This window comes from Mastigoproctus giganteus, chromosome 10 (assembly GCF_048544385.1).
Source record: "Mastigoproctus giganteus isolate SK-2022 chromosome 10, ASM4854438v1, whole genome shotgun sequence".
Taxonomy (NCBI): Eukaryota; Metazoa; Arthropoda; class Arachnida; order Uropygi; family Thelyphonidae; genus Mastigoproctus; species Mastigoproctus giganteus.
The window spans coordinates 192410871-192425579 of NC_143584.1; the positions used below are offsets into that span (position 1 = coordinate 192410871).

The 14709-nt window shown below is 35.4% G+C and overlaps 1 protein-coding gene across 1 annotated transcript in view; it reads right to left on the reverse strand.

Annotated features, from left to right (window-relative positions):
* The window catches only part of Klp64D (kinesin-like protein 64D), a 169284-nt gene extending 158906 nt beyond the window's left edge, over positions 1 to 10378 (reverse strand). The window contains exon 1 of the mRNA XM_090383588.1: positions 9989 to 10378. Coding sequence (XP_090239714.1) covers positions 9989 to 9994 — 6 coding nt within the window. The 5' untranslated portion in view covers positions 9995 to 10378. The remainder of the gene's footprint in view (positions 1 to 9988) is intronic.
* Between the last annotated feature and the right edge of the window lie 4331 nt (positions 10379 to 14709).

Here is a 14709-nt window from a genome sequence, read left to right on the forward strand (position 1 = left end):
AGATGCTGAAAATTTATGTTTTTTTATATAAGTGAAGATTTCAGTGAAGGTGGGGCACATATTTCACCATAATAACGTAAAAACTCACAGAATTCCAGCTATTGGTATTATCGCAAATGCAATAAGATTGAGTTTACTACCCATTTATAATAGATTGCATTAACAAAAAAGCCCAATAAACCAGAAACTGCAAATTGTTTTTATTGTTTTATGGTAGTGACCTACAGAAATGTGCTTTAGTAAAATGAAAACACACATGAGGTTATAACAGTGTGTTTCCACCTTAACCCTGTGAAGTTCTTTACAGAAAATTTCATTTTGACTGTTTTCATGGTGCCGACTAAGAGAATATGTGACAGCGGTACTAGTAAATCTACCAAAAAAAGGAAAGTGATTGATTTTGGATCAGAAAATTAAAATAATAAGGATGTATGAAAATGGTCAATCATTAACATGTATCATGCAGAATTTAGATTTGTCAACAGTGAACACAATAATAAGGGTCAAAGACAGAATACGAGAAGCAGTGAAAGGATCGGCACCAATGAAGTCAATTATAATAACCAAGGCTACGAAATACATATCAGTTTTTACAGTACAATAACATGAATTTTTTTCTTCCTCTTATGTTTTCTTTTCTTATGTGCCACTCCAGCTACTTCACCGCTGTCCCCAGATAAAGTTTTTAATTGAACTAATTAAGAATATATAACTAATATATAAAAATTATATAACTAATTAATTTAAAAATATATAAATATTTTTCTTCATTATTAGCATTAGTAGTGGCAGATACTAAAGGGGTTTTACAATCAGAAGATGACAACTTCAATTCAGTATCTATGTGAGAATTTTTAATAAAGCTACTTTCAGCCTTCATATGAGCTTTCACTTCATCTTACCCTTCCACCTGAAAGATCTAGAACTGTTATATAAGATCTTCACAAGAAGGATTTTGTCACCAGACCTCCTTGAATATCTTTCTCTCTACATTCCAGCTGCTGGCAGAAGAAAAGTTTACTTTTCATATTTCCATCTCAACCTGAAATACATCAAAACAGATTTCTTAACTAAGCAACTTCCTTTGCCAATGGACTCAGTTGTATTTAACTGAAAGCTCTGAAAAATTCTTACATGCTGCTGGCAGATTCCTGTAGGCCAGATCATTGCCCAACTGATTTGGAATCAGCATCTACTGTTAACTGCCGCTGTGCAACTTTAGCCACAGTGATTGTTTGATTGCCTCTTTTGTGCAAAATGTGTGAAATATTTTTCTCTCCATTCATTGAAAATAGTGTAAATATTTTTGAATTTCATTTTATTATCATGTTATTGTTTATCGTATTGTTTTGCTATTGCATTATAACCTGTATGACCATACATTTTTTTTCTTTTGCTATATGGGTCAACTGATGTGTATGGTGCCTCCGTAGCCAGGTGGGCAGGAGCAGCAGTGTGTAGCACACGCTCCTTGATTAGACCGGGGTTCGAGCCCATGCCCACCAAATATGGAGGATGTGGAAAGGGCAGGGAATGACCAGCGCATATCCCCAGAGCAATATGGCCTTAGTTGCTAATGCTCCTAAAAACCAAATAACAAACAACTGATGTGTACACTTTGATTGAAATAAAATAAACTAAAAGACATTAACACCTTACATAGTTCTAATGCAGCCACCTTCAACTTTGCTCAAGTCATCTGAGATGATGTCAACCAGATATTGACTGCCAAAACTAGCTAGTCATCTTAGGAAAAGGATGCAGCCTATTCATATATGCAGTTTATTATCTTTAATGATGCAAGAAAAGAAGCTTACACAGCATCAACAAAAAAAAAAAAAAGACAAAACATACACATTTCTCAAATCACTTTGACCAACCCCTTTAATAACACCAGCCAATGTGATTTTTATCTCCACTAATATATCAACTGTATGCACTTAAATTTATGCATAGACTTTGAAAATAATTCTAAAAATTTCACAGCACAACACACCACAATTTCTACCTATACAGATTTCTGTGTTTACCCATAACACAATATCTTACTACAACTTAGGGAAGCAAGATATGACACTGTCCTGTTGTATTACTTGCAAATAATAATGTTTGCATGTGCTCATAGTGCTAGGTGGTGAGGGTTAATGGTTTTTTAGTAATGGAAAGACAGTTGTAGTGTATGTGTACAGTTTATATGCACATCTATTGCATACTGTTTTTCTTCTATGTTCATTGTATTTATTCTTTTTCTCCTACGTTCACTGTTAGTTTCTTCTGTATTTGTTGTATTGTTAAAATTTTTAAGTAGAAGCAAAGGAAGCATCTGAATCACCTTGACAATTTCTGCTGTGAGTATAGAGGGTACAAAAACAAAAACTAAAAAGAAAGAAAATCTATAGTACGTATTATTAAACATGCACATTCTTTGTACTCTGGTCACAAGATTGGTGATCGGGACAAAACTTGGGCTTCACAAGCTGCATCACCTGCATCACAAATCTGACGATGTGGCTAATTGAGAAAATTAAAAGTGTGCCTTTTGCTATTCCTATGGTGTGGCAAGAACTGCACAACCACATTGACAACTGTTATTTGTGTATGACATCAATATCAGGATGTCCAGAAAAAGCAAGCATAGAATCAAATATCCTAACATTTCATCTGAAATAAGACACCACACAAAAGTGGACATAAATTTAAATTGAGGAAGTATGGTTGCAGGATAGATGTGCAGAAATTTGCCTTCAGCCAGCAAGTAGTTGATTGTTTGAACAAACAATCAACTACTTGCTGATTGAGTGGACAAACTTCTGTCTCTTGGTTTGTGGAAGTAAGAAGTTAGAATAAATTTAAAGAATTAGACAAATTATTAGATGGGAAGGGGTGTATGTGTGTGTGTCACAATATGAAGACTGTCAATACTAGATCCCACAACCATGGGATTTAAGGAAGCAGGATTGAATATGGTGAGGATACTTGTATTGTAGACTTTGCTGGATAATCCACTTCAACATATTTGGACTATTAACTAGAAAATTATAAAATGTCACCCTTAAACAAGAAGAGTTGAATGACTTTAGTTCATAATTTAAACTTATCTAAAGGGCAAACAATACTTCTTGTTTTTAGGTTACAACAGTGCAAATTACTTAAAGCAGGAACAAAATTACACTATATCAAAAATGTCAGTATTTTAAAAATATTTCATTATGGAAGATGGTATGTGTTTTTTAAAGATATTAGCAGTCATCTGAATGAACCAGAAAATGAACAAAATCCTAATGAAGGGCATATATTAATTAATGCCTCAAAATTAAGCTTAAAAGCTGTTTAGCTGCACAATGGAAATGTTCTCTTCATTTACTCTATGCAGTACTCAAGGTATAGCCTAACTAGTGCCTTATACAATAGGATAATCACCTTCTTATCCCTGCTGGAAAAATTCCTGTATATCATTGACAAAACTCCATGAGCTGTCCTAGCAGCCTATCAGCACTATTCAGAGAACTTTGTGTGACTGCACAATTACTCCCAAGTTTTTTTTTTTTTATTTTTTCTCCACTAGCCTCAGTGTGGTACCACACAGCTGGTATGTTTTGCAGGAATTATTCCTACCCACATGCAGTACCTTGCATTTGTCAATATTAAACTTCAGTTGCCACTTCTCAGCTTATCTGCCTAGTTTTTTCAGACCTTGCTGCTACTGCAACAAGAACTAGTAAAATTACTATTATTAACCACCCTAATTACTTTCATTAGTCACCCTACCAACCTTTGTACCCTGCAAACTTAGCCTGCCTTTATCAATATCATTAAAAAATATTGAGAACAACAATAGCCTCAACATTGAACCCTGAGGGACTCCACTAATAACATTAGTACAAGAAGAACAGTGCCTATTGATAACCATTCTGTCTTTTCCCACTCAACCATCCTTTTATTCACAGAAATAACCTGCTCCTTAATGCCACATTGCTCCAATTTATACATCAAAAGCTTTTCTGAAATCTAAGTATATGAAGACAAAATTATTTTTGGCATCCAGTTACTACATCACAGTATCCAATTTTGGCATCCAGTTACTACATCACAGTATCCAATCAGCTTGGTCACACTTCTGCTTATGGCTGCTACTAACCTTGTGTATTGTCCCCACAAGCTAGCAGTTTTATGACACACATAACCATGCCTGGATAGTATTAAAATATTCATGCACCCCTTCTATTTAAGCGTATCCTGTCCGTCAATGTAATTACAGGCTTTCCTGTTAACATTTCTCCTTTTTTGGATTATTAACTTTCTAAATTAAATAGTCTTCTGATAACAGTATTCCCTTTTTACAATGCTAACTTTTTAAATAAAATAGTTAATTTGCTAAATAAAATATTTTAATCAAATGAATACATAATTTGTTTGTGCTCTTTTCTATAACATGAATATATGAAAAGAAGGTGTAATGATACTGTAGCAAATCTGGGTAGCCCCAATAATTTTTTTTTCTTGTACTGTTTTCCATGTTTTTGTTATAAATAGTGATTTCCAGGAACATAACCTATGTTTATAACAAGAGTTAGTTGAGTTATGCTGATAGTCTCCACAATCTCTATTCTGCATTTCTCTGGTTTTCATAAAAGAAAACCAGTGCAGAGAAAGAGGTTTATGATCCTTCACAAGGAGTGCATGATCTTTTAGTGATAAAATCAACATTTGACCATAGTCCTTTACTTTCTACCCAGTATGGTAATTGGGAAATTGTATTTGTAATGCTCTTTAATGATCTTATGGGTAGGCTGGCTAGCCCCTGCTTATGGTATGCTTCAGTTATCTTCATTAAAATCATGATACACACTATAAACTTATATGATAACTAATAAAGTATAATCCGCTGATGATAAATGAAAAGAACTATACACAATAAATGACACCTAGTGGCAAAAAATTAGCTGGTGTGTGTGTGTGTGTGTGTGTGTGTGTGTGTGTGTGTGCGCGCGCGCGCGAGAGAGAGAGCTGCTCCATGGTTCATAATATTAATATGCTGAGGATCATTCACAAAATATTAATATTTTGTGAATGATCCTCAGCTATACTCTACAGTAGTACAATTATCAATCAGTGGATTCTAATCCAAATCCACAATATTAAACTGCAATAAGGGCACAAAAGGTGATATAGTTGTATACGTTGGCACTAATGATATTAAGAGTAGGAGACCGGCGGAATTACTTAACAAGTACAGGTCACTGATGAAAAAAAGCCGTGAATTAGGGTTGAATTTGAAAGTGTCTGCAATTCTGACCAGACACGATAGGAGGGAGTATATGATGAGAGCCCTGTCGATCAATTCGGCCCTGGAAAGATTGTGCAGGGCTCAAGGGGTAGAATTTTTTTCAGCCTGGACTGTACTTGTTAACAGGAGAGACTGCTTCTACAGGGATGGGATACACTTAAATAGAAAGGGTGCAAGAATGTTTGCTGATGCTATCGAGGCAGTGTTAGGTGGGTCGGAAAACTGCTAGATTGGGGGGATACAAGGACTAATAGATTAACAGTAGCCACTGGCAGAGGAGAAAGTGATTCTTGCACTGCTTCTATTGGAATGAGCAGCAGCCTGGAAAATAAGATGCAGGATATTTCAGAGACTGCTGGGAATCATGGGGGTACAAGTAAACACATGGGTTGTGTTAGGGTGGCTAAGAGGAAGAGCAGGTGCATGTATACTTGCGTGTACACCAATGCTAGGAGTTTAGTAAATAAATTTGATGAATTTGAGTTACTTCTCAAAACATCAAAGGCAGATATTGTTGGGATTTCAGAGACGTGGTGTCACACAGATATAAGGAATGCAGAACTGGAATTTGGGGAGTACAATGTCTACAGAAAGGATAGACAGGATAGGAAGGGAGGAGGGGTTATGCTATTAGTTAAGAAACACATAAAATCCAAAGAAGTGAAGCCAGTCGACATCACTGAACAGTGCAGTGTTGAGTCAGTTTGGTGTGACATAAGCATTGGGAAATCAAAATTGAGAGTAGGAGTGTGCTATAGGCCTAATGACTCTGATGAGTATAATAAGAAACTGTACAGAGAAATAGAGTGGGCCAGTAAATCAGAGAGTCTTATAATGGGGGATTTTAATTTCCCAGATATTGACTGGAATTTGGGGGCTGGTCACTCACACACTAGCAAGGCTTTTGTGGATTTATTGGATGATTGTTTTCTACATCAGCATGTTCCGGAGGCAACTAGAGGGAGTAATACTCTTGATTTGATTATCAGTAGTGATTCTTCATGCATTAAGAATCTACAGATAAATGAACCACTAGGTGGCAGTGATCACAGTGTTCTGAAGTGGGAGTTACTCAAAGAGGTAACTACCATTAGGGGTAAAGGGAAGGGTTATTGCTTTCGTAAAGGCGACTACGATGGACTGAGACAGTATTTAAATTCTATACAGTGGGATCAACTGATGATGTTACCAACAGCAAATTCAAAATGGGAAGCATTCAAAGAACTTATCTTGCAAGCTACTAGGCTTTACATACCAACTAAGAAATATTGTTCAAGGTTTAGGCCTAAATGGATGTCAGATGAACTAATGAGGCATATGGCAGAGAAGAAAAATGCATGGGATACATACAAATTAACACGTGACACACAGAAGCCTATGATAGATATAAGTTGATCTGTAACCAAGTTACAAAGGAGGTTAAGCAGGCGAAGGCAGATTATGAGAGATCCTTGGCAAGGGATGCGAAGAAAAACAGCAAAGAGTTCTTTACTTATGTAAACTCTAGAAGGAAGGGGATGAATCAGACTGGTCCACTTGATATCGATGGGTCAACTGTTGATGACCCTGCTCAGGTAGCTAACAAACTAAATGAATATTTTGCATCGACATTCACACATGAGGAGTTATTCAGCAAGGGGAATGCCAGAGGTGTATTCAACTCTAGCAGTAAGCTAGAGAATCTTGTAATAACTGAGAGTAAAGTGGAGGAGAAATTGTTGAAGATAAACACAAGAAAGGCACCTGGGGTGGATGGGATCTATCCAGTTATATTAAAGGAGGCAGCAAAGGAAGTAAGCAAACCCTTAGCCATAATTATGAGAGCTTCCTTGGACTCAGGGGAGGTACCCATGGACTGGAGATGTGCAAATGTGACCCCAATCCACAAGGGAGGATCAAAGGCTGACACAAGTAATTATAGACCTGTGAGTTTAACTTCTGTTCCCAGAAAATTAATGGAGGCACTGGTTAAAGAAGCACTGCAGGTCATGCTCTGCAGCGTGGAAAATTTCAGTTCAATGGAACACTGCTTTATTGTGAAAATATTTTGCTTGATGGTAAATACTACTAGAATGACAGTTACTCCAAATAGACAAAAAAAGGCTAGTTCAGTGGATGCAATCCAATATTCCCAAAGTCTGTTAAATTATGTTCCATTAAAGCAAATATTTACTCTATATATATATATATATATGAAAAAATATAATGAAAATATGACAATTCTGCCTGGAGAGAAATAATCACCCCATGCTACAAACCAATGGTCAGACCACATCTTGAATATAGGATACTGGTCTGTAGGTTCCATTTCAAGAAAGATATCAATTTATTTTAAAGGATATTAAAAGAGGCAAAAAAAAAAAAAAAAAAACCAACTAGTTCTGGATACATAAAGTTTGAAAAATAGGCTGCTGCATAGGGATTTAACTGAGGTGTTTAAGGCCATGAGTTGAGCAAACTTATTGACAAGGAAACATTTTCTCTTTCTGAGATAACACAAATAATGGGACACAGATTCAAATTAAGGAAGGGTAACAGTATATTATTGGATGTAGGAAAACCTGACTTTAGTTAAAGGGTAATCAAATACTATAATAAGAATTAGGGAACAGAAGAACAAGAATTTAAAGAGAAATTATATATAGTAAAACCTCAGTAATTTGGGCTAATGGGGGGGGGGGAGCATTAGCTCAAATTAGGGAAAAGTATGAATTATTGAATGTAATGATATATAAATATTGTCACAGTTAAAAAAATAAGGAAATTTATTCCCAATCCAGTAAGGCATGTTAATTTAAATGGTATTAGAACATAATTATGATAAAAAGAAAAAGAAACTTTTAAGAAAATGTTTATATGAAAAACAAAATGAATATAAAGAGTTAAAATTAAATTGAACACAAATAATACAATATGTTAAACAATAAATTTTATTTAATGTATTAAACATTACTACAAATTTACTTATAAGCAGACCACCTCTCCCCAATCAGTGTCTTTTTTAATGAAACTGAAAAATTCCAGTTTAGTAAGCATAGAAATACTGTTATTTCATAATGTGTTGTTCTTAATTTTCTCTTTGAGTATAAAAATATATTTTTTAAAATTCCTTGTTGGAATTAGAATAGTTAGACAACTCCAATGTATGCCAGTAAGTTGTGTGACATTCAAATGAGGTTACTTTAAGAATTTGTAACTGAAATAACCCAGTCTTATTTTTTTAAACAATAATCAACCATCACATTCTAATAATCTAGTGTTAGCAGTACACAAGCTAAGTTTGTCTACTGTGCACTGTATAAAATTACCTTTGTCTTAATACTAGTTGACAGATAAAAAAAATGGAAATAATCAAAAACATCAAATAGTTTATTCCCTCTAAAAACATTAATGTGATATTCTGTAAGTTCAACTAAACAGAATAAAGGCATTTATATTTTTAATGTGATGGAAATGTTATTGAATTTGTAGACAGAATGCCAAATCCCCATATAATATAAATATATATCAATGATAAGAAAAAAAATATTTATGTGAGAGGTTTAGAATCATCCCGAAATAAATTCAGAGTCTGAGAAATATTCAGATGTGGCTTTACTATAAACAAACTTTACTATAAACTTTTTAAAAAATAACAAAATTTTTTAAAATGAATGAATAAGAATTATGGAAACATGGAGAATTTTTTTTTTATCTATATATGGCAGCAATGGAGGCAGGCCAGATTAGTTCTGTTGAACTGAAAAAAAATTACCTTTGAAAAAAATAAGCCTATTTACAGTTAATTTAAGTTATTATTAAATTAAATAATACTGGTTTCAGTCCCTCTCCTCAAAAAGACTATATTAAAAAAAAAAAAAAAAAAAAAACTAATTTTTTCTAAGTCAAAGCTCTGATTCTCAGCCTTCCTCCAAAGAAAATCCTGGGTGTATACTGTATCAATATGAATTATGGCATTTTACAAAAGTGCAGGCAAATAGGAAGTCAGTTCACAGAGTTCGATCCACAGGATTTATTACCCCATGGTTCTAAATCCCCCCCCCCACCCAAGAGATTTCTGAAACTTTTGGCTAAAAAAAAAAAAAAAAATCTATCTCATGGAAAGATATATGTATAATTACTCATTAATACCGAAATGAGTAATTAACATATAATACACACACTGCTATAGTAATTATTTCCTTCAATTTCTTAATTGTGAAATTACATCTGGGCAATCAATTGTAATGAGTATTCAGACCTGCGCACGCCCTCGGTTACAGAAGCGTTGTCTAGGAAACACTGGATGGAAAAGGGGGGGTGGAAGACGACAAGGCAAAATAGGCAAAGGGGATTTTAAAAATCATCGGATATTTTTATTATAAAACTGACTGCTATTATTCAATCGTAAAGGAAACTGTTGAACTTGTTACTTTAACTTATAATTTTTATTTATTCTGTATTTTTATTTATTTTCATCAGCAGCTTAAAACGCTGATAATACCTCAACAATAGGCACAAGTATTTTGCATATTACAAGTGCTGGTCAGACATACTCAAATGTTGAAATTGCATTTCTTATTTCGTGTAAAACAAGTTTAAATTTACCTAACAGTTATTATGGCAATCAAAAATACGACGCACACAATCAAAGGAAACTTTTGAGTGAACAAAAATTAAAAAAAAAAAAAAAAAAAAATGTACTCCACAAATTATACTCACTGGCATCTTTTCTTCTTAGCGTTTTTCCTGGGGGACAATAATTACAGTGAAAGGTAATTCAACACATTACTTGATATACCAGAGTAAATATAAAGAATCCAGTTTCATTCATTGTAGATGTTTCTGTATTCCAAAAATGCACGAATCCAAACACCATGCTTCACTAATGAATAAAAAACGTACTTGAACAAGATCTGTGTAAAACTGACAGCTAGTCAGTCTACTAAGAGTTTTCGGAGAACCCCAGACAGAAACTTCAAAGAATCCATGGTTACATTAGCAGGCCGCACAGAGATGCGTCATCGCAATAACTGATCTTGCGATCGATCCGGCGGCTTGCCTACTTGTAAAGTGAGAAAACCCATACATTAGGCAACAACAACAACAACAACAAAAAAAAAAAAAAAAAGATTTTTTTAATTTTTTATTTCGTTTGGCACTTATCGCTTCATAAAAGTAGGACTTCTGCAGGATTCTCTAAAATTTACAAATAACCACGGCTTGCCTGAACCAAATTCTCAAATTTTAATTCACATACTGCAGTTCCTCAATATTAAAAAAATATATATTTAAAATGAAATGAATAAAACAGCTAGAACTGAGGCAAATATTTACAACTGATCGCAGGCTTCACTAAATATTAAGCATTACTCATAAATTACAATAAGCATTTCAGAACCCAAACTACGTCTATGTTGCCAAGTGCAGAAGCCGAAAACAAACATTGCCTCTGAGACTTACAGCGCCATCTGTACTTCGTATTAAGAGGAGACATCAAATTAAACAAAATATGATTGCGAAAAAAAAAAAAAAAAAGGATCGTCTTGGAAGTCAATTTTTTTCACTGTTTAAGGCAAAATACGGACATGTATATGCTAGCAAGCACGTAGCATATATAAATTTCACGTGCTCTGGAAGAGAATGCATAAAATTCTCATAGCAGGCCTACAAATTTCTATTTATCAATTTTCTTCCTGAGAAAATATATCTGATAGTTTTTTTTTTTTTTTTTTACATTACTGTAGAACCAGGGGCGCGCCGTCCACGTGCGCAATGTGTGCGACGCACACAGGCGCCAGGAGGCCAATAATAAGAATATCAGGAACAGCAACTAAGGTAGGTTATTTTTTTAAATAACCTACTTTAGTTAATTTTTTAAATAGCCATCATCTCTTTTATTTGAGATGCTAGCTATTTAACTCTGTGTGTGGTTTATTTTTACTTTTCCTAATGTGGTGTTGATATGCGTTATAAAATTAATAGTGATAATTTTGGGTTGATTTAGAGTGAAATTATGTTAAATTTTAGAATATTATTTTCTATTGTTTTTAATTAATGGGGCATCGTATAAATTCTTGCACACAGGTGCTGCACACTCCTGGCGCGCCCATGTGTAAAACATATATAGTAAGACAATAAATAAATTTTCTGTTTATACTCCAGGACAACCACACAGTCAGAGGAGTTCACAAGAAACAAAACCATATTTAGCAGTCACGGGCTTGAACCTCGGTCACTCAAGGCACTTATGCACCCGTACGTGCTACGGGTGCATAAGTGCATAACGTGTACTTATGCACCCCCGTGCTACGGCTGGATGACTGTCATTGACTGATAGCCAAATGAAGAATGGAGATGGGCTAACCGGATATGGAAGCTGCCTGGTTCTTCAATGTGTCCAAAAGGGTCATTTGAAGGTTATGAGAACAATTCCAGGAAAAAGGAACATGTAACGCAGAAAAAGTGAAATCTTTTAAGAAAACATCAGAAATCAATATTTACACTTAACGGCCAAACGCAAAACAGAAAAACATATACATATGTAGATATTTTTCTGGTTTGCTATCTACGCCTGAGGCCGACTAACTCAGCCACGAAGTGAAAAAAGCCCACTAAAGTTCCTCGCGTCATCGACGGGATTCGAATCCGAGCCTTTTCCACCTGGTGTGGAGAGGACACTGCTACCGGCAGACAGTATTGAAGAGTCTGACCAATGACGACCAGTGGCAGATTAGACAGAGTTCGCAATTCTCAACTTTTTTTTTTTTTTTTGTTGCCGTGGTGGTGAAACCCAGATCCCTTCTCTATTGAGTAAAATTTCAACTTGAATATTGATTCCAACGAGAAGACTGAAATTATGCATGAAACAGGTTAACTAATTTGGCTTAACCCCAGGGGTTCACATCTGGTGAGTATGGGCTTGGCACACCCAGGGTCCTGAGCTGGATTTCATCATTCTTCTCTTTCTTGGTGATTTCCTTTTATTTCTCTCTCTCTCTCTCTCTCTCTCTCTCTCTCTCTCTGGGTCACAGGGTAAATCAATTTTTTTTTTTTTTTTTTTTGGCTGGTGCAGTATAAGCCTCAGGCTTCCTTGCACCTTATGGCTAATAATAATAATAAAAATAAATAATAATAAACTACTAATTTGAGAAAAGCAGAAATGGATTATATTTCAGTACAAATTTTGGTGATCGTCTCACTGGCCGGACGATCATCAGTCTCGTATTCCACAAGATTCACTCAGCGCGTGCGAATTAGAAAACGAAGTGATTTAAATTATTATTATTATTATTATTATTATTATTATAAGCCATATGGTGCAAGGAAGCCTGAGGCTTATGCTGCACCAGCCAAAAAAACAATTCCCGAGTTACCCTGAGAGAGAAAGAGAGAGTCAGAAGTAGAAAGGAATCATCAAGAAAAAGAAGAATGATGATATCCAGCTCAGGACTCTGCGTGTGCCAAGCCCATACTCACCAGATGTGAGCCTCTGGGGAATAATTCGTATAACAGTTGATCCCCGAGAGCGATCCACTATTTTTACATGCCATCCAGAGGAGAGGTGAGGGATAGTCTAGGTAGACGTTTCGTGACTGCTATTAATATATGGTGTGTGGAGATGAATGATTCTCAATGGTGAGGACATAGTGAGCTTAAACATAGTGATCTTAAAAGGACCTAGTGAGCGATATAAGCCCTCCAAAAGATGAAAAAAGGACAGTTTTAGTCATGTGCGATACAGTATGGAGGTATTGAAGAAATTGAGTGTCCTTGGTCGAATTTCTGTTTTCTGGGCGAGAAACCCGGGTTTCCGAGAGAAAAAACCTTGCTACCCTCGCCTGAGATCAACTTATGCAGCCACGTTGTGAAAAAGGCCCATAAAAATTCCTCTTGTCATCAACGGGACTCGAACTCAGGTATATTCCACCCGGGAATGCTGAGGTCTATCTAGGCGTCTTGAACAATAATTCGTTACATACCTTGTCAATATAGGTAACACATTGTCCTGATGTGAAGCACTTGTTGGCCCCTGTCGGTAGCATGGTTGCCATAATCACCAACTATGCTACGAGTTGGATCTTTTCACAACGTCGCTGAGTTGTGAAATCATGAAACCATGGTAACCTTGCTGGAGTTGGGCTACTGCGAGAGTACTATGGTTTCTCCTCCCGGAAACTAGTTTTTCGTCACAAACATCAAATCTACCACAGAACACACGAAATTTATAGACATATTTTAACGGTCTGCGAGGGTACCACAGTGGTATCGTCACCGTTCTCCCTACACCGGATGGAAAAGGCCCGGGTTCGAATTCCGTCGTTGACGCGAGAAACTTTAATGGGCTTTTATCACTCCGTGGCTGAGTTAGTCAGTCTCAGGCGTAGATAGCAAGGTTTTTCGCCCTAGAAACTGGGTTTTTTTTCGTCCAGCAAAACAGGCAAATCGACCAGATTTACAAACACGCAATTTACAAACACAAAATACAGGTTTATGTAATGAATTACGGGTGACCCTAATATAATGATTTTTTTAGCCATATTTTAACGGCGATGCCCTAAGTTGCTACTGTGCCTAAAACTCTAGAACAACAACATATCATAGAAAATAAAACATGTCAATTTTTTCAGTCCTGTATATTCTTAATTTTAACTTTCGTTTAAAAGCAAAATATATTTTTCTGAAGGGATCGGCTATCCAATCAGAGTAGAGGGAAAAACCAACCCTTTCTTATCAATTTTGTGAGCTTCTTCGATTTTCTTCTGTGCCATTTCTCGGGGTCGGGGGGAAGAAATATATCATTTAGCTGAAGATAATGAAAGTTCAGTAATTTTTTAGATATGATCTACTTGCTACAGTGCACCAACAGAACAGAGGTAAAGAATAAATACAGAGCAGCAATTCTTAACCTTTTTGCACATTACTTCCCTTCTAATTTTGACATGCTACCAAACCTCTCTTATTCTAGTTTCGAAATTTTCAAATGAAATACACGATGAGAAAACTCAATTTTGGGAGCTCTTTTCATCGAATGCGAGCCTCCTATTTTAAGAAACCTTGATATAGAGGAATCAACATGACGTCACGAACTTGTTGCCACCATTACTCAATGCATTGAAAATGAGTAGTGTCAGTATTAAAATAGCAGAACGACGCAAGGCAACGAAGCGTATATAGCATATCTACCATAAAAAAAATAATAATAAATTAATAATAATAGTTGCATATTTTATTTACTACTTCTATATAATTTTCTAATTTCTCTTTAAATTTTTACACTGACTCTCAAGAGCTACGGAACTAATGCAAAAACATAAATGCACAAAATTATTACTAGGTTATGACATTTCGATATGGGGGAAGCAGAAAGATATACAAAACTATTATAATCATTAAACATTATAATTGCCCTTGCGAAAACAAAATGCCTTCACTTGTATCCT